This window comes from Callithrix jacchus, chromosome 21 (genome assembly GCF_049354715.1).
Source record: "Callithrix jacchus isolate 240 chromosome 21, calJac240_pri, whole genome shotgun sequence".
NCBI lineage: Eukaryota > Metazoa > Chordata > Mammalia > Primates > Cebidae > Callithrix > Callithrix jacchus.
The window spans coordinates 24,955,300-24,981,638 of NC_133522.1; the positions used below are offsets into that span (position 1 = coordinate 24,955,300).

The window sequence follows — 26,339 nt, forward strand, 5'->3', positions numbered from 1 at the left end:
TCTTTGCTCACTAACTGTCATTCTTGTCTCCTTCAGCAGATTCTCTTATTCTGTTATCTCCTCAGATTTGGTGTTTTTCACTATCTGTTCTTGATCTTTTCCTTCTCTTACAGCATAATGGACTATTATCCATTTCCATGATTTTAACCCATCACTACACATTGATGGCTCCCCGGTCATTCTCTCTTCTCCAGGAGTCTCTTGATCAACCTTTCTACCAATTCGCTATTCAGTTCCCCAAACCTGAAAGTTTTTCTCCCGTATTCAATTAGTCTTCAAAAAAATAACAATTGTTTGTATTTCTCAAGTTTGTACTCTCTGCTCTGTTTACTTCTCTGGGATTAGTTCAGGTCTTCATCTTTTTTTATGTTTTAGTTTCTTTATTTCAATAACATTCAAACTCAACTACATTATATTTGCTTCTTGGTCTCTCTACTTTCTAAGACATACAAAGACTGTGCCTTTTTCATTCCCCATATTGCTAGTGCCTAATAGTATCTGCTACATACTAGGTGTTCTATAAATTCTTATTGACTGAATAGTACATTGTATCTGGATGTTTACCTTATTTGGGAGACATTGTTTTGCTTCTCTCCCTATACATAAGAATTCAGTGTTATTGTAGCCTGTTCCCTTACCCCTTCTTTATGCCTGAGAATTAGGCTTATGACCACTGAAGTGTCAATTTCCCATAGCATATGAGTTGAGCTAGTGCTACCTAAAAGCAAGTTTGGCCCACAGTGAGCATCTTGTTGTAAATGATCAGTTTTGAAAGGTTCCTCTGGGAATCTAATTGATCTCTATGAGTAGGGACATCTTGCACTGCTGCTTTCCAAGAAGCTGCCAGATGGCTCACAGAAAAGCTTCATTATTTAAAATCTTTCAGAGGCATCCAGGGAAAATGTTGTGGGCAAATATTCAAAGAAGATCAGTAAGTGAAGCAGTGGCTAGGGGAAGGATATCATTTAACTTACCTGTCCCCAGCTGATGCTTACACTTGCTTCTGAGCAGAGAGAAGTCTGATTTACTGACTCAGTTCCTGAATGGTGATTGCTAATCCTTAAGAGCCACCTCCAGTGAGCAGGCTGCAAACAAATCCTTTAACAAAACCTTTAAAAGATGTCTTTGAGATGAGATTAAATTGCTAATATGATTTCTGTTAAAGAAAGACTAATCTGTGGTAACAAAGTGGCTCTCAAATCTGAACAAGCTTTGGGTGATAAATGCTCAGTACAAGCGAGGTCACAAAAAGGATGTACAATAGTGAATGGACTTATTTGGAGAAGAAACAGTCTAGTATTTGCTCCCCTAAGGTTTTCATTGTTTCTTCTTCGGTCTTTAATGTGACCACATCAAAAGAGCTTGAGATATTAGAGAGAATTGGAAGAAAGACAAATTCTATTCCATGAACAGAAGTTTCTAAGAATTTTCCTAGTCCTGGGTAGATCAAACTACACCAGTAAAATTCAGGCTCTTCCAAATATGATGCTGGGTTACACCAGAGGTCAGTGGCTAAATGTTTACGGACCTATTTTTCAAGAGTGTGGGAAAGCAAGAGTACTTGCATTTCTTTATACTTTTCTCAAACTAATGGAATTAAGACCATTTATCCTCCTAAAGATGTAACCTAAACTTATCCTAAAAGCTCTGGTTGTTGCATTTTGAAGCATATAAATGGCTAAATAGCTATTATTTTTCCCTGATAAATTGAACCATTTTCTAACATGAAGCATTGAGGGTGTGTAATCAATGCTATTTCATTGTGCTAGATGAGAGGTCAGGTTTTAATGTATACACATTGTTGGTCTGAAAGGCAGTTTTATCATGAGTTGAAGGTAGATTTGGGCAGTGATTCTGTAACATGGATTCTCTTGAGTTCTCTTCCAGGAGTCTGATACAGATGGAAAAGCTGACCCCGAGGATGTGTCTGTGCTGTCTGGGGTGGGGCGGCTCCCTGGCCATCTGTGAGTAATTACACATAATATCTATACCTGGGAACAAGGAGTTATTTTATTACCAGATGTGACCATTAAAAAGATACTGTTAGAAAAACTGGTGGGAGGCCAGCTAGCTGATTAAGTGATACTCTTTTTCCTAAAATATAAAAAGCTTTGAGAAAATAAATTACAATGTCACCAATATAGCGAGTGGTTAATACATCTAGTGAGAGTTGTTGTTAACAGGTAATACTTCCTTCATGGAAAGGTAGTCAAATAATTCCCAAAAGGTTGGCTGTGAAGAGGTTTCTTTGTTCAGTCTTTTATTCCAGTTGGATACACCAGAGATTCCATTCTAGGCATCCATGGTTGTTCACTTCATAGATCATGTCCCAAAATTGAATTACTTAAATCCCTTCTGATTTGCTGGTAATTACATAGAAAAATGTTAGATCGGGAAAGTGATGCCAGAGAATGGCACCATCGTAGTTGTACTAGTCCATTTTCATACTGCTATGAAGAAATACCCGAGACTGGGTAATTTATCAAGAAAAGATGATTTAACAGACTCATAGTTCCACATGTCTGGGGAGGCCTCACAATCATGGCTCCCAGGCAAGATAGTGTGTGCAGGGGAACTGCTCTTCATTAAACCATCAGATCTCATGAGACTTATTCGCTATCATGAATAAAATGTGAGGTTGGGAAAATGCATGAGGGTAACTATGCGCATGATTAAATTACCTCCCACTGGGTCCCTCCCATGACATGTAGGGGTTATGAGTACCTCAATTCAAGATGAGATTTGAATGGGGACATAGCCAAATCATGTCAATAATAATCATCTTTCTGACAAGAAAATGACCTCTTTTTCTCTGTGCCATTGGTTTCTGTATCTTTTTAAAGCTTCTCTCTATTATCCAGCTGAAGGCATGCCATCACTCTCCTCTGTCTCTCTTATATCCTTGGTATCATTTTACCCATTATGAGCCTTGCATTAATGCTCACAGAAAAATAAAGGGATTTGACTAAAATGAAATCACTTTGTATTTAATCTGTTAATGGCTTTTATTCTTCCTTCGATAGAAACAACTTGCCAAAAAATCACAAATATACACAGTTATGGGAAAATGTATTCAGAGTATATAATCATACCCTATTATTTGTCTTTGACCGTGAAAGTATTTAATCAAGAGACTTGTTAAATCAGAGATTATACAAATTAACATAACATTCATTCTTTGAAATTCCTTCAAGAAAGAAAAGCTACCTTTGAAGCTGAAGTGAAATACAAAAACTGTCTCTGTGTCAAATCCATCTTATTTAATGATCAGTACATGTGTTTCGTATTTTACATGTGAATGACCCACAAAAAACCATAAAACTTATGTAAGCAGAATAAAAGGAAATTAAAAGTACAGAAAAGATTCATAGAATGAATTCAGTACATAGAAACAAGCACACACACCCACACACACGCGCACGCGCGCGCACACACACACGCGCACGCGCGCACCCACACCCACACCCACACGCACGCGCGCGCGCGCGCGCACACACACACACACACACGCAAGTGCGCATGCGCCAAACATGAAACTGCCAAACCAAGGAGAATTTATTTGTTTAAGTTTAAAACATAGAGAAGCCAACAATTTAATCTGGCAGAGACTTCAGTGGAGGTTACTGTGGCTATGCTGTAAAATACTTTTCTTTTTCAGAGTAAGAGGATATGTATATTTGTGGGTAGTGTTGCCTTTTACTTAAGAATTGGTTCCAGTATATTTATTTCAGTATTCGTTTTAGAAATGTTGTTTTGAACATTCTTTTGTTTCTAACAGGTTAAGGATTATTTCCCAGACAAATACTTCCTGGTTTAATGATTCCTTGTTTCCTGAGTGTCCATAAACATTGCTAAATTCTCACTTTACTTTGTGATCTAACGTAATCAGTGTTGACTGTCCATCTGGATGTTTTAGATTACTTTTGGTTTGGTTGATTTATTTCTGGTGCTTGTTCTATTTTGATCTAGTTAACCAAATAGCTGCCAATAGCCATTTTTAATATGTGCCGCGGGGCCACAGATATGTTAGGGCAGCGACTGCTGGTTTCCCTACGTCCTGTTTAGCACTTTCATGTTATATGTAGACAAATAAAATAGAAGCCAAGAACATCTGGAAACAATCAGTAAACAACAGTTCGGAAATTTCTGCTTCATTTGGACTTGACATACTTCAGAAAAGACTATTCGTAAAATAATTAAATTTACATTTTAATTTCATCTGGAAAGTTCATCTGCTTGATAATATCTTAAACCATTTATTTTTCAATTTCATTGTCATCATCCTAATTTAGCAATAACTACACTTAACCCTCTCAACCTCCTCAAATGTACACATCTGGTCTCTAGTCATAATAGACTTCTTTCTAAAACTTAGAATGGGGAATCTTATCATTCTCTACATTAAAGGCTTCTAAAGTCTTCCAGTGGTGTGTTGAAAAAATTCAAGCTAATTAGTTAGAAATTTAGTATTCACCATATGCTGGAATCTGTTTGGTCTTACCTATATCTCATCTTTTCACAATAGATAGTCCAGTCACATTTTTCTATTTCACTGTTAGTGCATTTTTTTTTGCTTCCTTCCTTCCATCCTCCTCCTCCTTCTTCTGGTTTTAATTTTTATTGATCGAGTAGTCAACTTTGAAATGCCACCTCTGTCACTCCCTGCTCTGTTACAATAAATTGCTACTTCCCATGGGCTTCCGTAGCACCTCATTATATTTTTATAAAGCATTTGTTTCAATTCTTGGCTTATAGATTATTTCATGTCACCTTCTTCTGCTAGACTGTGAGTTTCTTGAGCACAGGCTCCACATTTCATTCACAATGGTATCTCACAGCATGTATAATAGTGGTCTGTTTACTAACACAATAGAAGTTAATAAAGGAGAAAAAGAATGAATGCATGGATGACCCAATGGCACCTTGCTACAAAAAGAAAAAATAAATTGGGTTACATGATCAAGATGTCCCAAATTTAAAATTACTTCATTATTCTATTGAATGACAGAGCTATACATGCCTAATTTTTTAGAGAAGCTAATTTTTTTTTTTAACTGGAGACTTGTTTTGGCAATAGAAAACAGCTGGATGTATTGTGGTTATGATACAACATGGAAATTCCCATTTTCTTATATATGTCACCATTGAAATATAATTTCTTAAATATTTTAATATTGTATGTATAATGGAATCTACCTCTGCATATGAAGAAGCCTCTGTCAGGCTCAGATTTGATAAGAAATGATGGAGAGATGGCATTCATGTTATCAGACAATATACTTAGGATTCGAACTCAAGAGCCTAATCCTGAATTAAATCCAGGGAGTCCCAATGAAAGTTTTGCTTAGTTCTGGCAGTTGTAAACCCAGTTTAGACAAATACAGTTTTTTGTTTCTAACAGGTTGTGGATTATTTTCCAGACAAATAATTCCTGGTTTAACGATCAGTTAAAGCACAGTTCTAAATTTGGGCTGTAGTAGGTATTACTAAGAAAACAGAAATTGAAGGGGCATAGAAGAAACGGGTTGTGAAAGATAGGAAGAAAGAAAAATTGTTTTCCTTGCAATCTTTTTTAGAGTTTAAACAGGTTTTTCAGTTGACCCACCTAGATGGAAATGAACTGAGTCCTCACTTGTCTAGTTGTTATTTCTCAAGTCACCTTAAGTACAGGAAAACATACTAAAAGCATGAAATATAATTAAGAAATACAAGGCAGGGTGTAAGGCTCTGCACTTGTTGCTTTGCTCAGTTGTTTTCATGTATCTACAACTACAGAATTGTCTTCCATGATTTTCCCATCACATTTTATAAAGTTGGGGTAATTAACTTCATTGGGAATAGAAAAGGGCTTAAAGTAGGGTGATTCCTTGGATACTTGTCTCCTTTTTAGTAATTCCCTTGAATGACGTGCCTGGGCCTCTAGTTACTCTGATTTTCATTTGCTCCAGTGTCTGGTGATACAGGAAGTCCCAATGAAATCTTTGCTTCCAAGAGTAATATGATTTATTTTTCTCTGGGCAGCAGCAGCAGCTTCTTCTTCTTCTTCTTCCTCCTCTTCCTCCTCCTCCTCCTCCTCCTCCTCTTCTCCTTCTCCTTCTCCTTCTCCTCCGCCTCCTCCTTCTCCTTCCTTCTTTCTTATTCTTCTTCTTTGAGACAGATTATTGCTCTGTTGCTCAGGTTGGAGTGCAGTGGCGCCATCTTGGCTCTCATCAAAGTTTAAGAGATTCTCATGCCTCAGTCTCCCGAGTAGCTAGGATTACAGGCACCTGCCACCATGCCTGGCTAACTTTTGTATTTTCAGTAGAGATGGATTTTCACCGTGGTGGCAAGGCTGGTCTTGAACTCCTGACCTCTAGTGATCTACCCACCTTGGCCTCCCAAAGTGCTGGGATTACAGGCATGAACCACTGTACCTGGCCCCACTGAGCTTCTTTATGGCCATCAGATAATTGTATTTTATTTTAATCATACTTTTATTTCTCTAATTATTGAGGTATTTATGCCAGAAAATTGGACTTGGACACTACTAGTGTGGTGCACTTGTTAATGATAGAAATGAGTCTTTTCTGTGACTACAAATCTATCATCTAAATGAGAATCATGTCCTTTTACTTTTTTGTGCATAAAAATACATTCTTTTTCTTTCTGACATCCCGATGATATCCTCTTTTTTGTGTGTGTGACAAATCTTAATTCTATCTTCAGAGTGTTTTTATTTTCAGTTGCTTCCTAAGAGCTTGGTTTTTCTTATGCAAATAGGGACTCTAGATTTACCTCAATCTCTAAGATTTCCTGAACTGATTGAGTCCAGTAGGTTCCCCTGTGGTTTTCAAAATGCCTCCTATGTAGTAACATGTTACCTCAAAATATCTTTACTGCTTGCTACTTGGCAATGTATATCTTTTTTCAACAGGAGATACGTGATTGGGATTTGAGGAAAAAGGTACAAAAGGTGCAAGGAGAGTGTACATACTTTCCATAACTAGAGTCTTTTCCAAGCAGCCTCTGACATATTTCTGTTGATTCAGGGTCAATCAACTAATCAATCAACAGATTCATGAAATGTTTGTTGCATATCTGCTATGTGCCCAACAATATCCCTTTCCTTAAAGGGCAGAATCATGTCAGGACCAATACCTGCTTTGTTGTTTGATACATTGGATGGTCACTTAACTGTGTAGTTCAATCTCGGTCCCTTCAGAACCCATGAGTGGAACAATGGTCTCTATTAAAACAGTGTTTATCCTGCATCATTGCAGAAGTTTTGCTGAAAGTCTCCAAATGCTACAGAGGTAATTATTAAGCAGCATTCATTGCTAAATTCCTTCATCCTTAGGCTTAGGTCTGTTGAGAACCTGCACATTTTCTTTCAAGCTTTGGCAATTGTGTGTCTTGGGTGGGAGAGAATGAATGTTAGAGCCTCCTTCTCCGTGATCATGCCAACTATCAGGAACCTTTCCATAGTTTTGTCCTGTCAGTTCCTATTACTAAAAGCCAGGGGCTTATCCATGTTTCAGGTCATGCTTTGTTTGATGTTATTAGTATGTCTTTTTCCAGTTATTTACTATTTTCCCTCTGTACCTTGAATGGCTTTGTATAAAGCTCAGATATGCAGCACACTGTATTTTCTTGGCACCTGGTTTCTTCATCTTTTGCATGAACGTGGCTGTAACTGATGTGCTTGTTTGTAGTTGGTCTCTGTTCAAATAAATTTCTCCAACTCTGATAAATAGAATTATTTTACCTTATTCCCCTCTTTTAATTCAATTCTGCCCTAATTGTTTCTTTTTGTTTCAGAAACAGTTGTACTTTTCTTTCACCAAAGAAAGTACAAACCTAATGAAGGAAAATTCATGTCTTGTTAGTCTTTGAATTCCCCTTCCCTCTCCCTAGTGACAAACACATGGTGGACACCTGACATTTACCAAATGTAACCGGTGGGATCAATGCAGAGTTCATTTGGAATTTCTCATCATGCAGGGTATTTCTCTTAGTTGGATGGAAGAATCTTTATTTTACTCTTACTGTTAATTCCCCTGTACTTGGAACATCTGCCATTTCAGAACTCAGTGGTTGTATTACTGAATGTCTTTTAACTGTATAAATCAGAGGGCTCTTGGGAATAAGAATTTCTTTATGCAACAGAGTTAGGGGCTTGCTAGGAGCCATATATGGTTTTCTTGTAACTTTTAAGAAAATGATATATGGAATGTGGACACCTGGGGTAACAGCTTAAGTTATTCCTTTTAAGAATATCAATTTATTATTTTACTCAACATGACTAAATGAAGCTGTTGCTCACCTGAATTCTTCCGACTTATGAATTGAGAGCATAAATAAGTTGCTTCAAATGACAAAGTCTTGGGTAATTTTCTTTTCATATGCACTTTATCCTGAATATTCATTGGTGAGTTTCTTAATGATCAAAAGCCAAAATAGTTCATTCTGTTGCATAAATTATAGCCATAGAGCATTTTATGTTCATATAGAAATTACTTACATTGATATCTTATATTTTATAATTTATGTTTTGACACGAGGAGAGAATAAATACGTAGAGGAAAAGAAAAGAGAAATAAAGAGTAAGATATAGAGGAGAATAAATGCTAACATTATATTATGAATGCCATTTGAAATGACCAGTATCCATATAAAAATGTTATATGAAACAAATTTGTAAAAATGTTACATGAAACAAATTTATAAGCAGCTACCAGAACTAGTGGCTTTACAGCCTAAATGCTGAATCAAGTTTTCATTAAGAAATGAATATTGGGTTATATATTTCGAGAAAGTCATTTTTTTTTTGTGTTAGTGACAGTGTATACCATTTTTATAAGGAGGTAAAAGTTAACTATTTAAAGAAAGCAATTGTTTTGTTAGCAGTTTGGAATAAGTATAAAAGTGGCTTGTCCTCTCTTCTTTCTGAATCCTGAGATACAGTGTGGTAGTTTAAACAACAATATATATTATAATACCTAAAAGAGCACTTTGAGGTATATTAAATCTAGATTATGAGCTTCAATGTCCTAAAGGCAGAGATGACTTTAATGCTTCTTTATATTTTAACACATGGATAATCATTGGGCTCTCCTCTTTGGGCCTCAGATAGTAATCTTACTAAATGGGTGAACCATCTTTCTATTTACTTAATGTTTTAATGAAGAAGGATATCTGGTAGAGCAACACTTCTGGCCTCTTTCCCACCCATTACTCATTCCAGACTGTGAGAAGGCATGTTTCCTGACTGACGTGTGACATCTGGTGCAACTTCTCTCTTGGATCCTTGGTATTCACTCTCTTTTCTTTTTCACATTGCCCTGGGCCAGCATTAGTGACCAGTGTTGGATGAGTGCATCTATTGGTGTCAAAATTTTCTCTGATGGACTTCCCGAAGGATATAGTGTGTGTGCTGGGGGGTGGGTGGTGGTGGTAGTTGGGGGCAGGGAAGGTAGTAAACTCTTTGACCACAGAACTCTATTTACATTTCTTAATCAGCTTACAATAATAAAGCCATTATTTCAATTTTTATCTGTCTGTCTTCTCCATCTTATTTCCCAATTTCTTCCAAAATTGACAGGTGAAGAAAGGAGTATTATATCTTTAATTCTGCCAAACCTCAATACTTACGATAATAAAGAAGATGTTTGGGGTGCAACCATTCATTTCATGAATGATGTATGGAATAATGGATTAACTAAAGAGAAGATATTTTTCTAGAATATTACTCCACCTAGACTGAGACATATCTGCCCAATAGCATTATTGACACTTTTCTATAAGGTTGAGACATCATTCCTATGCATTTTCTAAAAATTCCGTTCTAAGAAATCCACAGACTTCTTACTAAGTTGCCTTGTTAGGTTAGTATCTTTCAGAAAAACAACAAAAATAACAAAACCCAAACAACAACAATAGTAACAACAAAAACTCAAAAACCCCGAACATGGACAAGGCAATACTTAGGAATTAGTAGCACTGTTCTTTTTATTTTTACTGTCTTCTCCTTCTCACTCTTTCTCTTCCCTTCTTGTTCACCACAAGGCATGGAGAGATCAGGTTAATGTATGTACTGGAGAAATATATGTAGGGTAGATTAAGAGAAAATCCAGGTTAAATTAATGTAGTGAAAAATGACCATGGCTTATCCACTCCTCTGTGCCAGAGTGAGATTCCTCCAGCAAGGGATGCTTCTTGTTTCTATTTTTATTTCTCATCCTCTTTGCCTTACAATGGGGATTTTGAATTCAACATGAAGTCTTTGGAAACTAAGTAATGTTTTGCAAAACAACACCACAGATAGGATGAACCAAAATAGCATTGATAATAAATAACCTGGTTTGTGGGGAATCAAGTGTGTTGGATATTAAATGCCTCTCTGATTTTTAGAATTTTTAGTTTAAATACAGTTTTATACAAATAACCAATGTTTTTGAACTATTGAAAAAGAAAACAAACAAAAAATACTTTTTGATAAAGTTGTCTTTAAAATTGCTTTTAGAGTATTGAAATTTGGGTTACTTTATAGTATATAGTATAATTTGAAAATTATTTTAGTAAAAGATACATCAAAAGGATAATTCCTTGCAAAATAAAACATCTTTTTTTTTTTTTTTTTTTTTTTGAGATGGAGTTTTGCTCTTGTTACCCAGGCTGGAGTGCAATGGCGCGATCTCAGCTCACTGCAGCCTCCGCCTCCTGCAGTCCCAGTGAGCAGATCCCAGCTCACTGCAGCCTCCTGGGTTCAGGCAATTCTCCTGCCTCAGCCTCCTGAGTAGCTGGGATTACAGGCACGCGCCACCATGTCCAGCTAATTTTTCTAGTAGAGACGGGGTTTCACCATGTTAACAAGGATGGTCTCGATCTCTTGACCTCGTGATCCACCCGCCTCGGCCTCCCAAAGTGCTGGGATTACAGGCTTAACATCTTTAATCACTAATAAAAGACTCATTAATGAATGAACTGTGTCAGGATAATAGGGATTGCTAAATGTCAAACAATTTTATAAAAAAGAGACATTAATTCTGAGGCAGTCAAACTTTCCTTTGTATATATTTATATATGATATATAAATATAAAAATATATTTATATATTTATCTATATACTATATATAATTATATATATATAAAAATATAAAATCTATTGTATTAATTGTTCAGAATAGGTATTTGAAGTTGCATTTAGAAAGACCAGTGACAGTTACTTTATGTTGTTAGTTAAGGTGTAATATATGTTAATAAGTTACCGAAGTTATTATTCTGAAAAATCTATACCCAGCTCTTAAAAACAATAAGCTCAATCAAATAAAAGTATAAACTAAAGAAAAAATTCCAAAGGGATACATACACCCCAAACCTATGATTTCCACTGTGCTTAAGAAAATAATCTGTTAGTAGCTACTTTTGCTGTGCAGAAGCTATTTAATCAGGTCCCATTTGTCAATTTTCGTTTTTTGTTGTAATTGCTTTTGGCATCTTCATCATGATATCTTTGCCAGGTCCTATGTCCACAATGGTATTTCCTAGGTTGTCTTCCAGGGTTTTTATAGTTTCAGGTTTCATATTTAAGTCTTAGATTTATCTTGAGTTGACTTTTGTATGTGGTGTAAGAAAGTGGTGCAGTTTCAATCTTTAGCATATGGCTAGTCAGTTATCCCGGCATCATTTACTGAATAGGGAAAGAATTCCCTCTTCATTGAATAGGTGACAGGAAAACATGCTATTTTTTTTTAACTTTGTCAAAGATCAGAAGGTTGTAGATGTGTGGCTTTATTTCTGGTATCAATTCTGTTTCATTTATCTATGTGTCTGGTTTTGTACCAGTACCATGATGTTTTGGTTACCATAGCATTGTAGTGTAGTTTGAAGTCAGGCAATATGGTGCTTCTAACTTTAGTCTTTCTGCTTAGGATTGCTTTTGCTATTTGGGCTCTCTTTTAGTTTCATACAAATTTTAAAATATTTTTTTTCTAATTCAGTAAATTGGTTGTTTGATAGGAATAGCATTGAATCTCAAATTGCTGTGAGCAGTATGGCCATTGTAACAATAATGATTCCTCCTCTTCAAGAACATAACATGCTTTTCTACTTGTGTCATCTCTGATTTCTTTGAGCAGTATTTTGTAGTTCTGCTTGTAGACCTCTTTCACCTCTTCAGTTAGCTGTATTCCTAGGTATTTTTTTCTTTTTGTGGCTGTTGTGAATGGGACTGTGTTATTGATTTGGCTTTCAGTTTTGACATTGTTGGTGTATAGGAATCCTATTGATTTTCATACATGGATTTTTTATCCTGAAACTTTGCTAAAGTTGTTTATCAGATCTAGGAGCTTTTGGGCCAAGACTATGGGGTTTTCATGGCATAGAATCTTACAGTCTGAAAACAGAGGTAATTTGACTTTCTCTCTTCCTATTTGGATGTCTTTTATTCCATTTTCTTGCCTGATTGATCTGGGTAGAACTTCCAGTACTATGTTGAATAGAAATACTGAGAATCTGCATTCTTGTCTTGTTCCAGTTCTCAAGAAAAATGATTCCATCTTTTGTCTCTTCAGTATGATGTTGGCTGTCGGTTTGTCATAGATGGTTCTTATTATTTTGTGGTATATTCCTTTAATATCTACTTTGTTGAAGGTTTTTAATGTGAAAGGATTTTACATTTTATGAAAAGCTTCTTCGCATCTATTGACGTGATCATGTGTTTTTATTTCTGTTTATGTGATGGATTGCATTTATTGATTTGTGTATATTAAACCAACCTTGCATCTTAGGGTCAAAATCTACTTGATCATGATGGATTAGCTTTTTGGTGTGCTGCTGAATTTGGCTCACTAGTATTTTATTGAGGATTTTGCATGTGCCTTCGTCAAAGACATTGGCCTGAAATTTCAGTTTTTTGTTGTGCCTCTGCCAGGTTTGGGTATCAGGATGATGCTGGCCTCATAGAATAAGTTAGGGAAGAGTCTCACCTTCTCAATTTTTTGGAATCTTTTCACTAGGAATGGAACTAGCTCATCTTTATATATCTGGTAGAATTCAGCTGTGAATCTGTCTGGTCCCAGGCATTTTCTGAAGGTAGGCTTTTTATTACTGATTTCAATTTTTTGAATTTGTTATTGACCAATTCAGGGATTTGATTTTTTTTCTGGTTCAATCTTGAAGGGTTGTATGTTTTCAGGAATTTATCCATTTATTCTGGGTTTTCCAGTTTGTTTGTATAGAATAGACAAACTACAGAATGGCAGAAAATATTTGCAAACCATGCCTCCAGTAAAGGTCTAGGCTAGGGCCGGGCGCTGTCGCTCAAGCCTGTAATCCCAGCACTTTGGGAGGCCCATGTGGGTGGATCACGAGGTCAAGAGATCGAGACCATCCTGGTCAACATGGTGAAACCCTGTCTCTACTAAAAATACAAAAAAATTAGCTGGGCATGGTGGCGCATGCCTGTAATCCCAGCTACTCAGGAGGCTGAGGCAGGAAAATTGCCTGAACCCGGAGGCAGAAGTTGCGGTGAGCCGAGACCATGCCATTGCACTCCAACCTGGGTAACAAGAGCGAAACTCCATCTCAAAAAAGAAAAAAAAAAAGGTCTAGGCTAGACATGCAGCTCATGCCTGTAATTCCAGCACTTTGGGAGGCTGAGGAGGGCAGATCACTTGAGGCCAGAAATTCAAGACCAGCCTGGCTAATGTGGCAAAACCCCATCTCTACTAAAAATACAAAAATTAATCAGGTGTAGTGCTGCATGCCTGTAATCCCAGCTACTTGGGTGGCTGAGGCACGAGAATTGCTTGTACCTAGGAGGCAGAGGTTTCAGTGAGCCAAGATTTTGCCAGTGTACTCAGCCTGGGCAACAGAGCAAGACTTTGTCTCAAGTAAATAAGTAAAGAAAGAAACAAGGAAAGAAAGAAAGGTCTAATATCCAGAATTTCTAAAATACTTAAATTAACAAATAAAAAACAACCCCATTAAAAAGTGAGCAATTGACATGAACAGACCTTTTAAAAGAAAACATACACAAGGCCAAAAAGTATATGAAAAAATGCTTAGCATCACTAATCACTAAAAAACATGCAAATGAAAACCACAATGAGATACCATCTCACACCAGTCAGAATGGTTATTATTAAAAAGTCAAAAAATAACAGATTTTAACAAAGTAACAACTTCAAGGTTGTAGAGAACAGGGAACACTTAAACATTGCTGGTGGAAATGTAAACTATTATAGTTCAGCCATTGTTGAAAGCAGTCTGGAGATTTCTCAAAGAACTTAAAACAATATTACCATTCTACCCGGCAATCCCATTATTGGGTATGTACCCAAAGGAATAAAAATTATTCTACTGTAAAGACACATGCACCTGTATGTTCACAGCAGCGCTATTCAGGATAGCAAAGACATGGAATCAATCTAAATGCTCATCAATGATAGACTAGATAAAGAAAATGTTTTACATACACCCATGGAATACTACTACACAACCATAAAAGAGAATGAGATTACATCCTTTTCAGCAACATAGAGGAAGCTGGAGGCCATTGTCTTAAGCAAACTAATATAGGAACAGAAAACCTAATAATGCATTGTTCTCACTTACAAGTGGGAGCTAAACATTGAGTACATATGGACACATAGGTACTTGAGAGTGAAGGGTGGGAGAAAGGAAAGGATTGAAAAACTACGTGTTGAGTACTATATTTATTACCTGGGTGACAAAATAACCTATACATCGAATCCCTGTGACACAAATTTCCTGTATAACAAAGCTGCACATGTATCCCTGAACCTAAAACAAAATTTTTAAAAAAGAAAAATTCTAACCACTTTAAAATGTTTTATTAGGCCTTGCAATGGCTGATTCCTGCCTATTTTTCTACATCATTACATGTTATTTTCTTTCCTTGGTACACTAGTCATTTTTCAGTGCCTCAAACCCACTCTTCCTTGACCTTAAGGCTTTGAGTTCAATGTTTCCTACCAGTATTCTGCCAGCAGTAGTCCTTCGGTACTATTTACTAGAAGACTCCCTATCCTTCAAGAACTGCTGTCATCTTAAATGTGCTTTCCTCAATAAGACCTTCTATGCCCACACTCATGTCTCCCCACCCCTGCCCACTCTGCAACATCCAAGAATTTATGATACTTATATCACATTATTGTCAGTCATGAATAAATACAAGGGCCATAAGGGCCCTCAAAATGTATGGTCCTTATTAGAACCCAAAACAACAAACCAACAAGTATTTTGACTATGAAAGTTCAGTATAGATTTTAAAATAATTTTGAATAATCAAACGATATAATGAGTTATATTTTCACACAGAAAATACAACTATATGCTATATTTTATCACCTGAAGTTTCTATGAGAGATAGACTTTGTTAATGTGACAAAACTATAACATTAATGGATTAAAAGACACAATTTCTGTGAAACCCCATCTCTACCCCAAATCCTAAAATTAGCCAGGCATGGTGGCTTATGTGTGTAGTCCTAGCTACTTGAGGGGGCTAAGGTGGGAGGATTGCTTGAAGCCAGGAGGTGGATATTGCAGTTAGCCAAGATTGCACCATTGCACTACAACCTGGGTGACAGAGACCGTCTCAAAAAAAAAGACACAATTTCTTATTGTTTTTCAAGTTTCTATACTTTTAGTTGAATATCCAGAAAAGAAGTGGGTAGATAATGGATTCTTTTCATTTTAGTCACAATGTATCATTCTAGGAATCTCAGAGCTAAGTTTAAGGTTAAACATAATACTTGTATTCACCATTCCTTCAAGAAATATCTGTTCAGCAACTTTTATGTGACAATGAGAAGCTGGCTAAGTCTCTGAGAATCAATTTTTCCCATTAATCAATTAATCTAACAGTCAATTCACTAAATTCAAAATCATTATTGATAATTATTTCCTAACAGCCCTTTAACTATAAAATTGTCGGTGTATACCTTACACTGTAATCTTCTAAATTAGAATTGGGCAGATTATTTATATTTGTTCAGCTCTTACTACTATGCCCTTTGTCCTTAATTATTCTTTTGCTTTTTACCTTTTTTTCAATATATTCTTTTTTTCTAATTTATTAAGACAATTTCAAATTTTATTTTTGTTATTCAGGCTGCAGGCAGGTCAGTATAACCTGAAATAATAAGATACCCTCTTCTTTCATGTGAGTCACTGGTAGGCAGAGTGGTGGTATGACATCAGTCCTGATTTCTGTGGGATGGTTCTTAGAAATGCTTTCCAGATAGATTTAAATTAGTGTTATCAGTTTCATCATATAAACCTTTATTGCTTTCTGCAGCCAACTATCCACACTGTAGTAGAAACAGTGTTTCTTTGTATCTGGGGTTGCAAGCTCCACAAAACTTTAAAGGAGCCCATGGCAGAGAGGATTAAGATGGAATCAGCATGTTCTATGTGATTTTTATATTTATGAAATCATTTATTACTCATAACAATCTTGTCAGAAAGATAATATTTTTCCCATTTATAGATGAGGAAACTAATGCCTGAAGAGATTAAGGAATCTCTCGTGTTATTTGCCCCTTTAGTTCTTTGTGCTCTGCAATCTTGCCTCTGTCAGAAAAAGCAGGAGATGTTTTTCAATATTAGACAACTGGTACTCTGGTCATTGCAGAAATAACATGCTTTGGGATTATATGTTAAGGTGTTGTTGGCTGTTTTTAATTTCGTTCTTTCTTTCTTTTTTCTTTTTTGAGATGGATTCTCTCTTTGTCGCCAGGCTGGAGTGCAGTGGCCGGATCTCGGCTCACTGCAACCTCCGCCTCCCAGGTTCAAGGGATTCTCCTGCCTCAGGCTCCCAAGTAGCTGGGACTACAGATGTGCACCACCATGCCAGGCTAATTTTTGTATTTTTAGTAGAGATAGGGTTTCACCATGTTGGCCAGGATGGTCTCCATCTCTTGATGTCCTGATCTGCCCGCCTCGGCCTCCCAAACTGCTGGGATTGCAGGCATGAGCCACAGCTCCCTGCCAGGTTTCTTAAAAAGATAAATGGAAGGTAAGAGGTGGAAGGAAAACAGGTTTTGGTGGGGTGACGTATTTGTTTTCTTTTGTTGGCATAGTAAAGTAGTACAAACAGTGGCTTAAATCAATCCCATTTGCTATCTCACCATTCTGTAGATCAGAAAATTGGTTTTTGTTCTCTTCATTGGGTCTTACCAAGACAAAAAAAGATGCTGGCTGGGTGCGGTGGCTCACGCCTGTAATCTCAGCACTTTGTGAGGCTGAGGCGGGTGGATCATGAGATCGAGAGATGGAGACTATCCTGGCCAACATGGTGAAACCCTGTCTTTACTAAAAATACAAAAATTAGCCAGGCGTCTGCCTGTAGTCCCAGCTACTCGGGAGGCTGCGGCGGGAGAATCGCTTCAACTACAGGGCGGAGGTTGCAGTGAGCCGAGATGCGCCCTGCCCTCCAGCCTGGTGGCAGAGCCAGATGCCATCTCAAACCAAAACAACAACAACAAAACAAAAACAAAAACGAAAAAGAGATGTCAACCTCTGGAGTCTTAAAGGGGGGCCCTGGGAAGAACCACTTCCAGGCCCATTCATATTGTTGACAGAATTAAATTCCTTGTGGTTGAAATGCTAAGGTTCTTTTTTTCTTGTTGGCTGTCAGTGGAGGGCTGCCCTTAGCTGCAATAGGCCCCTCTTTGGTCCATGCACATGAGCTCTGTGACTCCAAGGCAGCAAGGGTGCACTGAATCCTTCTGTTGCTTAAATTTTCCATTGCCTTCCTCTTCTTCCAGCTGGAGAACATTCTCTGCGTTTAAGGACTCATGAAATTGGATTGGGCCCATCTGGATAATTCAGAATTCTCTTTCTTTCTTAAGGTCCATAACCTTAATTACATCTGCCAAGTCCCTTTCGCCATGTAATGTAGCATATTCTTAAATTTCAGAGATTAGCCATGGACATCTTTGGGGGACCATTTTGCCTACCACAGACAGAAAAGAAGTGGAAGAAGGAAAAACTTTTATCAATTTAGAAGTATATTTGAGGGAGTTCTTGGTACTTTTTGTTAGATCAAATTTGCTCTAAGTAAAAGATTTCCTCTTTAATAATTGTTTTTTCTGTGTTGTTGAAATTTGTGGGGAAATAAATATACAGATGCATAGTTTAGGGTTTTTAAAAGCTTCCATTTGTGGTATAAGCTGATTTTATTTTGATTTTTTGGTTCTAATTTATAACTTTATAACTTTTCAAGGATAATTAAATATATGTTTTGAAATTTTTTTGCTTATTTATTTGGAATGCATTTTCTTGATTACCACTAATTTTTGGTTTATTGTAGCTTTATTTGGATTACTCTGGTGATCAACATTATGGCTGAGTAAAGACTGTTGGAAATTCTAAGTATGATTTCTAAAGATCTCAAAATTGAAGGAGCAGACGGTTAGCAATAATTAGTTACAAATGGAAACTTATATTCTGTTTGGAAAATCATTTCTCTCTGTGAGGAATTATGTTTTGTATTGGTTTCAGAGTGTTTGGTCTTTGGAGACGTACTTGCGATTTTAGGAGACACAGCAATTGTATCTTCAAATTAAATGTCACTTGGGCCTTCATGCCATGTTTCCTAAGGTCTTTACATCTGGAATAACTTTACCTCTGTTCCAAAGAATCTAAGTAGTTCAGGGTTAAACAGTGTGTTATTGTGATGTCAGGGTGCCTCAACTTCATTTCTCCAAAATGTTCTATTCCATGAGGTTTCTTTTCCTACTTCAATAGAAAAACATTGACATAAATTAAAAGTGAGCACTGAGTTGTTCTTTTGGGAATTGCTCCCTTCTTTTCTTCCTGTATTGACATTAAATTCATGGACTTTTTTTTTTTTTTTTGCCTGGAGACAGAATCTGTTATATCAGTTTTCCATCTACATTTTGCCTGAGAAAAAATGTGGAAGACAGCTGTTTTAATGTTGAAATGGATCCAGTTTCTCCTAAGCATGTCCTCAGAGCTTTTGGGCATTTATTTTTAACTCTGGCAGAATTAATTTGGAATAAGACATAAATGATTATTATTTACCTATTTATTTTTCTGGAAAAAACAATGTGTGATTACCTATGCCTTTGATTAAGCAGTAAAAATGTACACCCTCTAGTAAATGAGAAAAATAGGATCACTGGGTAAAATAATGCATTTACTCAATTCCTGCTGCGGTCATTTGATTTGACTAGTATTTTGATCACTGATTAAGAATTTAAAATAAGTTATTCATCTGTTTGGATCAGCAACCTGTGCCATTTATCAGGCCTGTACTTGAAAATGTTGTTGTAGTTTCTGTACTAGGTTGTAGTTGGAGGAAAGAGAGTGAGGTATGAAGAAGAAAATGATGTTGCACTAAATTCCACTGCAGGGCTAAAGTCCACGGCAGGACTAAACTCCACTGCAGGACTAAACACTACTGCAGGACTAAACTCCACTGCAGGACTAAACTCCACTGCAGGACTAAAGTCCATGGCAGGACTAAACTCCACTGCAGGACTAAACACTACTGCAGGACTAAACTCCACTGCAGGACTAAAGTCCATGGCAGGACTAAACTCCACTGCAGGACTAAACTCCACTGCAGGACTAAACACTACTGCAGGACTAAACTCCACTGCAGAACTAAACTCCACTGCAGGACTAAAGTCCATGGCAGGACTAAACTCCACTGCAGGACTAAACACTACTGCAGGACTAAACTCCACTGCAGAACTAAACTCCACTGCAGGACTAAACTCCACTGCAGGACTAAACTCCACTGCAGGACTAAACTCCACTGCAGGACTAAACACTACTGCAGGACTAAACTCCACTGCAGAACTAAACTCCACTGCAGGACTAAACTCCACTGCAGGACTAAACTCCACTGCAGGACTAAAGTCCATGGCAGGACTAAACTCCACTGCAGGACTAAACACTACTGCAGGACTAAACTCCACTGCAGGACTAAAGTCCATGGCAGGACTAAAGTCCATGGCAGGACTAAACTCCACTGCAGGACTAAACACTACTGCAGGACTAAACTCCACTGCAGAACTAAACTCCACTGCAGGACTAAACACTACTGCAGGACTAAACTCCACTGCAGGACTAAACTCCACTGCAGGACTAAAGTCCATGGCAGGACTAAACACTACTGCAGGACTAAACACTACTGCAGGACTAAACTCCACTGCAGGACTAAACTCCACTGCAGGACTAAACACTACTGCAGGACTAAACTTCACTGCAGGACTAAACTCCACTGCAGGACTAAATTTCACTGCAGGACTGAATTCCACTGCAGGACTAAACTCCACTGCAGGACTAAATTCCACTGCAGGACTGCCATTCTGGGAGACAGCTTCTATTCTTGGGCTTCACGGGTACCTGGACATTCTTTATTTGACTGGTCAGAGCAAGAACTAACAGTTATTAAATACTTCTGAGGAGATCCCAGCACTTTGGGAGGCCGAGGTGGGTGGATCACGAGGTCAGGGATTGAGACCACCCTGGTCAACATGGTGAAACCCCATCTCTACTAAAAATACAAAAAATTAGCTGGGCATGGTGGCACGTGCCTGTAATCCAAGCTACTCAGGAGGCTGAGGCGGGAGAATTGCCTGAACCCAGGAGGTGGAGGTTGTGGTGAGCCAAGATCGCGCCATTGCACTCCAGCCTGGGTAACAAAAGTGAAACTCCGTCTCAAAAAAAAAAAAACAAAAAATACTTCTGAGGAGTCTACCTCCCTCGCACCTCATCCAGTCTCTGTGGACTGAGTCCCCAAAACTCACCGTGTGTGCATGTGATCATGTGTGTACATGCCTGTGTTGGGATGAGGGCAGGATAAAATTGTTCTTTCTCTGTTCCGCACTTCACTTTGAAAAAGATGAGGAAAGAGTCTGGCCTCCAGTGTGGGCCAGAACTGGGTTTGAATCACAGCTCCATTCCTTGTTAATACCTGTGTGACCTTCAGTGAATCTGTTTCCATATAATGGAGACAGTAATGTCAAGGACTGGAGATAATTTGTGTAAAGCACCCTGCACATATTGGGTCTCGTTGTGAACAGTTAATAAATAGAAGTAATTATTGTCACTATAAAAACTCTGATGTCACCATATTCAGTGTATTACATCTATGGAAAACTTATTAATAGAAACAAAGTAGTTATTTTTCAGTATCATTTAAAAAAGAAACTGTTTAGACCCTCAGCTTCATGAGCACAGTAGACTCTGTGTAGGTGCTGCCAGAAGGAACTTTCAGAGCTCAGCTCTATCTTTGTAGTTTATTAATCTGCTACCATGGAAACAGTTATTTAATCCTTTAAAAAGAAGAAAACAGCTGTAAATAAAGCACTGTTTCAAACAATGTATTGGTAGTGGGCAGCATTTCTTTCTTTCTTTTTTTAAAAAAATATAATTTCTAGGTAACTAACCTCATTTTTGGCAATCTGATTTGGGTTTCCATGGAAACAGAAGTGACAGCTGCCGCCTCCAAACTCTAGTAACTGGTGGGGCTTAGGTTAAGTCTTGCAAATGTCAGTTGTCCCAAGGCACCTAAAAGAGCCAACAGAAATAAGAGTCAGACGATCTTCAGGGAAAAAGAAGGAATAATAAATAAAACATTTACAAAATTCACAATGTTGTGGGTTTGCGGAAAAGCATGTGTAATGGACAGGGAGAGAGAGACTCATGGATGTAATTTACAGTTAGGGGTTATGTGACCTGGCCTCATATTAAACACCTTTTTCTGAATGGCTAACTGACCTAGTTCCTATGTAGTTTTGTTATACTTAGTGCAAGAATATAGGGAAAGGCTGAAAGCTTAGAGGATTAATAAAATATCACATAACGGGCCTATTATTTATTAGCATGAGAACTAAATGTGAAAGAAGACAAATGAAAATGTGTAAAAGCCAAACTTATAAAGATAGATGTGTTCAAATGGCAGAGGCCCAAATATTTCTTTGTGGGCTCCCACTGTTGGTCTTTGTAGAGATTTTCCTAATTTCTGATATTTAACAATAATGTTATATACCTCCTAGAATTGTTGGTATAAAGGTAGTTTTAGTTGTTTTTAGAAAGACTTTCCAGTAATTCTACATCTCATCAGAGGGAGAAAAACCAGAATTTCACTTGCATTTCTAACATGTATTCTAAAACAACAGACCTTTTTTCCCTAACTTAGGTATATTGTGAGTATGTGCATGTGAGCTACATCTTTAGGAGAAGAGCTATACCTCTTAATTGTTTTGTGATTGGTGAAATCATCCAGTCTAGGTCACTCTGACCACCAGATCTTTGAGTAAAAGTTTTACTTGGGTCCTGTAGGTGTTTACAGAATTTTCTTTACAAATATCTGAAGGGGTTTTCATAAACGGAGATTTTTATAAGGAAAACAAAAACGTTTAGTTGAGGACTGAGTTTGCTCTGGGCATGAACAATATACAGTTTTGCAACATTTAAGCATAATATTGAAACATGATACCTGGTTTAAAAAGTAACCAAATTTTTATCCCATGAAAAATTATTTTATTATATAAACATTTCTTTAATTATTTGCCTGATTATGAAAATATTGTATACTCTTTCTAAAAGGTTTTTATAAGTGAAGCAAATGAAAAATAAGCCACCACCAATTTCTCTTTCTAGTTACTATTTACAGATAAAGCATGCACTATAAAATCTCCTCACATATATTCTTTGTTTTTTGAGACTGAGTCTCCCTTACACTGTCACTCAGGCTGGAGTGCAGTGGCAGGATCTCAGCTCACTGCAAACTCTCCCTTCTGGGTTCATGTGATTCTTTTGCCTCCTCAGCTTTCTGACTAGCTGGGATTACAGGCATGCACCACCCAATTCCCTCCACCTCTAGCTAATTTTATACTTTTAGTAGAGATGGGGTTTCACTGTGTTGGCCAGCCTGACCTCAAACTCCTGACCTTAAGTGATCGACCCGCCTTGGCCTCCTTCTGGGATTACAGGTGTGAGCCACGTACCCTCCCTCACATATAATCTTATATAATTTTTGACTTAAATATAATCATAATATTCTTTAACATATGCATTCCTAGGTATATACTTATATACATTTGTAACATTCACCACAATATGCATATTCTTTCTAATCTGCTTTATTTTAAACCTCAAACATGTCATAAATGTCTTTCCGTGCCTGTAGTCATAAAAATCGATATGAACTTTAGTAATGGCTTTGCAATAATCCATTGTGTGGACATATTATATGGTACTTAACAAAAGTGCCTAGTTTTAGGGCAATTACATCATTTAAAAAACATTATTTGTAGATGTTTTGAAAAATATCATTATACATACATCTTGTGACCTTGGTGATTTCTTTGGGACATAGTTCTAAAAATGGCATTTTTCTAATTAGGGCTATGTATTTAAGTGTTAAGTAAAAATTGTACCCTTTTCTTAGGAATTCTTATAGCAGTTTTCATCACTTCCTCAGGGCTTGAGATAGCTAATTTCCCCATATATTCACCCAAACTAAATCTTGTCATTAGTTTTTCATCTTTGTTAATCAGGTAGTCCAAACATAATATCGTAATTATTGCATAATTTGTGTTTACTACCGATTGAACTTATTTCATAGATTAAATGCAAATTTTTGTTTCATAATTAGTTCCTGAGATAAATTGTTCTGGTTTGTATGTTTGCAATTTTATGGTGACTAAAGAGTGAGAATTAAGCAAAAAGGAAGGCTCTTATCACCTAAAATATACTTTTCACTTGTCTCCCAGGAGAGACTACATTCCACCATTACAAGTCAATGTTTTGGGGTTAAGGTGCTCTCTTCAACAAAATGAAAATAGCTCTTGTGGGAATAACCACTTAAACTGTTGTCTTAACTCTGGCTGCTATAACAAATGACCTTAGACTGGCTGGCTTAAATTGCAAATATTTATTTCTCAAGGTTCTGGAGTCTGGAACATCCAAGATCAAGATACCAGCAAATTCCGTGTCTGATGAGAGTCTACTTTCTGATTTGAAGATGGTGCCTTCTTGCTGTGTTTTCACATGATGCAGCATGAACTCTCAGATCTCTATGAGGGCACTGGTTTCATTCATGAGGATTCTACCTTCATGATCTAATTCTCTTCCAAAAGCCTCATCTTCTAATACTATCACATTGGGGTTTAGGCTTTTAACAGGAATTTTGGGAGGGCACAAATATTTAGATCATAACGAGTATTGTAACCCAGTAGTACTTTAATTAGTCAGATTTTTTCCATCTAGATTTCTGTGTAAGGGCAAGACCTTAGCCTTAGGAGATATATATATATATACATATATAGTGGGGTGGTACCAAAAATAGGTGACTAAAAGAGTAGACCGTGGTAGATGGCCTTGGGTGGCAAAAGGACATCACAAAATCACAAAATTCGAGGAAAATGTGTGTATTTTGAGAACAGAGAAGAAATTAACAGAAAGTTAGGAGAGCTCAGGAAAGAAATTTTTTTTCCTGTGGTTTCTTTTGCCTGGTTGTATAGAAAAATTGCACAAGGAATAGAGGAATAGATAGGGAGGAGGTTATAGCTGCTTTTAGAATAAGATCCATTAAATATTCTTCCCACTCGCCCAATCTCAGCCAACAGGAGGCAGGGTTATTATTCCTAAAAGCTAAGCCAGGGGCAGGGTTTCTACCACAGATAGAATTCTACCGCCATCAATATAATCATTTTTAGTGACATGTAGAAACAAATATCCAGGCCAGAATTATTTCTTCAAAATATCTTTTTTTCTCAACTGTAATCATCAGGATATTGAAGACTTATTCAGCACTGCATTTTCTAAAAAAATATAGCCACTTATTCTACCTAGGAATGTGTTTGGCATCATTAGTGATGTGGCAAATAAAAAGAATCACGTTCAAACAGCTACCTTTTATGTGCAGCACTCACAGCTGCCACTTGAAGCTCAGTTTGCAATCAATTTGATAAGTCAATCAATTTTCACTTTTTCCTCATCTCCTAGGTAACCAGAGCATCCATGCAGACCCTTGTTGAGGAAGAACATTTAAAAAGTAATATGTATTTATAATCTGTTTTCTTCGAACATTGACTTAATAGAAAAGCAAAGAGCTACCCATGCAATATTTTAAATAACTAACACAAATTTTATTTGATTCTGGTGAGAAAGTATGAGGGAAGCATACTATAGAATAAAACATTATATTTCAGTCTCTTAGATCTATCAAGAATGAAAACTGCACCACCTGCTATGTCTATTATGTATTTAATGTGAATAACAAGCATCCCACTGCTGGTTATTAAAACAAATCATAAGCCATCTGACATTATACTTAAAACCCATCTCCTGCTTCATGGCTCTGAGAAAGACACAAATTGAGGGTAGGTGCATTGGGGCAGATTTTCTGATGTGAGTACAAGGCATTTGGCCTCAAATAAAGTAATTTATCTTCTTCAAAAAAAATCCTGTAAAAAGACATTATGTAAAATATAATCATAAAACAGTATTATTGGCAAAATGTAGAGGATGAAAAATTCCAGCAGTTGTAAAACGCATTAAGTTTTCCTTACCTGAATCTTCTTGGTGTGTGAAGTCATGAGAAAAATGAAACATTTGGTGTTTGTGGAAATGACTCACATCGAGGAAGTCATAGATCTTGCTTGCCTTGTTGATACAGTGCGGCATTCAAATCCCACTGATAACACAGGCTTCAAGTTTAGCTGGACCTCCCTCATCTGTTTGGACACAGCTGACTGGCTTATTGGTTATTGTTTCCTGTAGAAAGTTTTTAATTCAACACGAAATATGGCTGTACATTGGAGAAGAGTAATGTTTGTCAAATGCTTACTAGAATTGAGATAAGGAATAATTTGGAAATAAAATATTGTAAATAGGATTCTTAGTTATCTATGATATTCTCTGTTATAAAGATTCTTTTCCTTGAATATTTTGAAGGACTTGAAAACTATGTCCTGGTTCTGGATCCATGAACAAGGCATAGGCAAAGACTGGACACAGAATACTGAAGATTACTTACCTGCAAATCATCCTGGCTCTCTTTGAGTCCTTCAGTGGGAACTTGAAAAAATCAATGATTTCAGTTTGGGCCTCATTTGTAAAATAAACAGCATTGACAAAAAGGACATTGAGTTTCTATTGACTCCAAAATTTGATAGCTTTATCTAATAGTGTATGAGCATTTTGGGAGATTCTTTTTATACTCACATATATATTCATTTAAAATGCCTCCAAACTCCAAGGAACACAAAATTAGATATTTAATACTGAACAAGATTTATACTAGAGTTTGAAAATATGATTTAACTGCTGTCTATAGCCTTTTCTTA

The 26,339-nt window shown here is 36.9% G+C and overlaps 1 protein-coding gene and 1 long non-coding RNA gene across 4 annotated transcripts in view; both read left to right on the top strand.

Moving 5' to 3' along the window:
* The window catches only part of LOC144580648 (uncharacterized), a 438,055-nt gene that overhangs the window by 144,359 nt on the left and 267,357 nt on the right, over positions 1 to 26,339 (top strand). The gene's annotated exons all lie outside the window — the stretch shown is intronic.
* LOC144576416 (uncharacterized) lies at positions 1,973 to 24,989 on the top strand. Its single transcript, XM_054249038.2, has 2 exons — positions 1,973 to 3,659; positions 19,385 to 24,989. Exon 2 carries the CDS (start codon positions 19,486 to 19,488, stop codon positions 20,422 to 20,424), a length of 939 nt encoding a protein of 312 aa, XP_054105013.1. The 5' UTR covers positions 1,973 to 3,659; positions 19,385 to 19,485; the 3' UTR covers positions 20,425 to 24,989.

Excerpts from the sequence above, each read along its gene's own strand:
- LOC144576416 (XM_054249038.2), top strand. The coding sequence starts at position 19,486 with ATGGCAGGACTAAACTCCACTGCAGGACTAAACACTACTGCAGGACTA.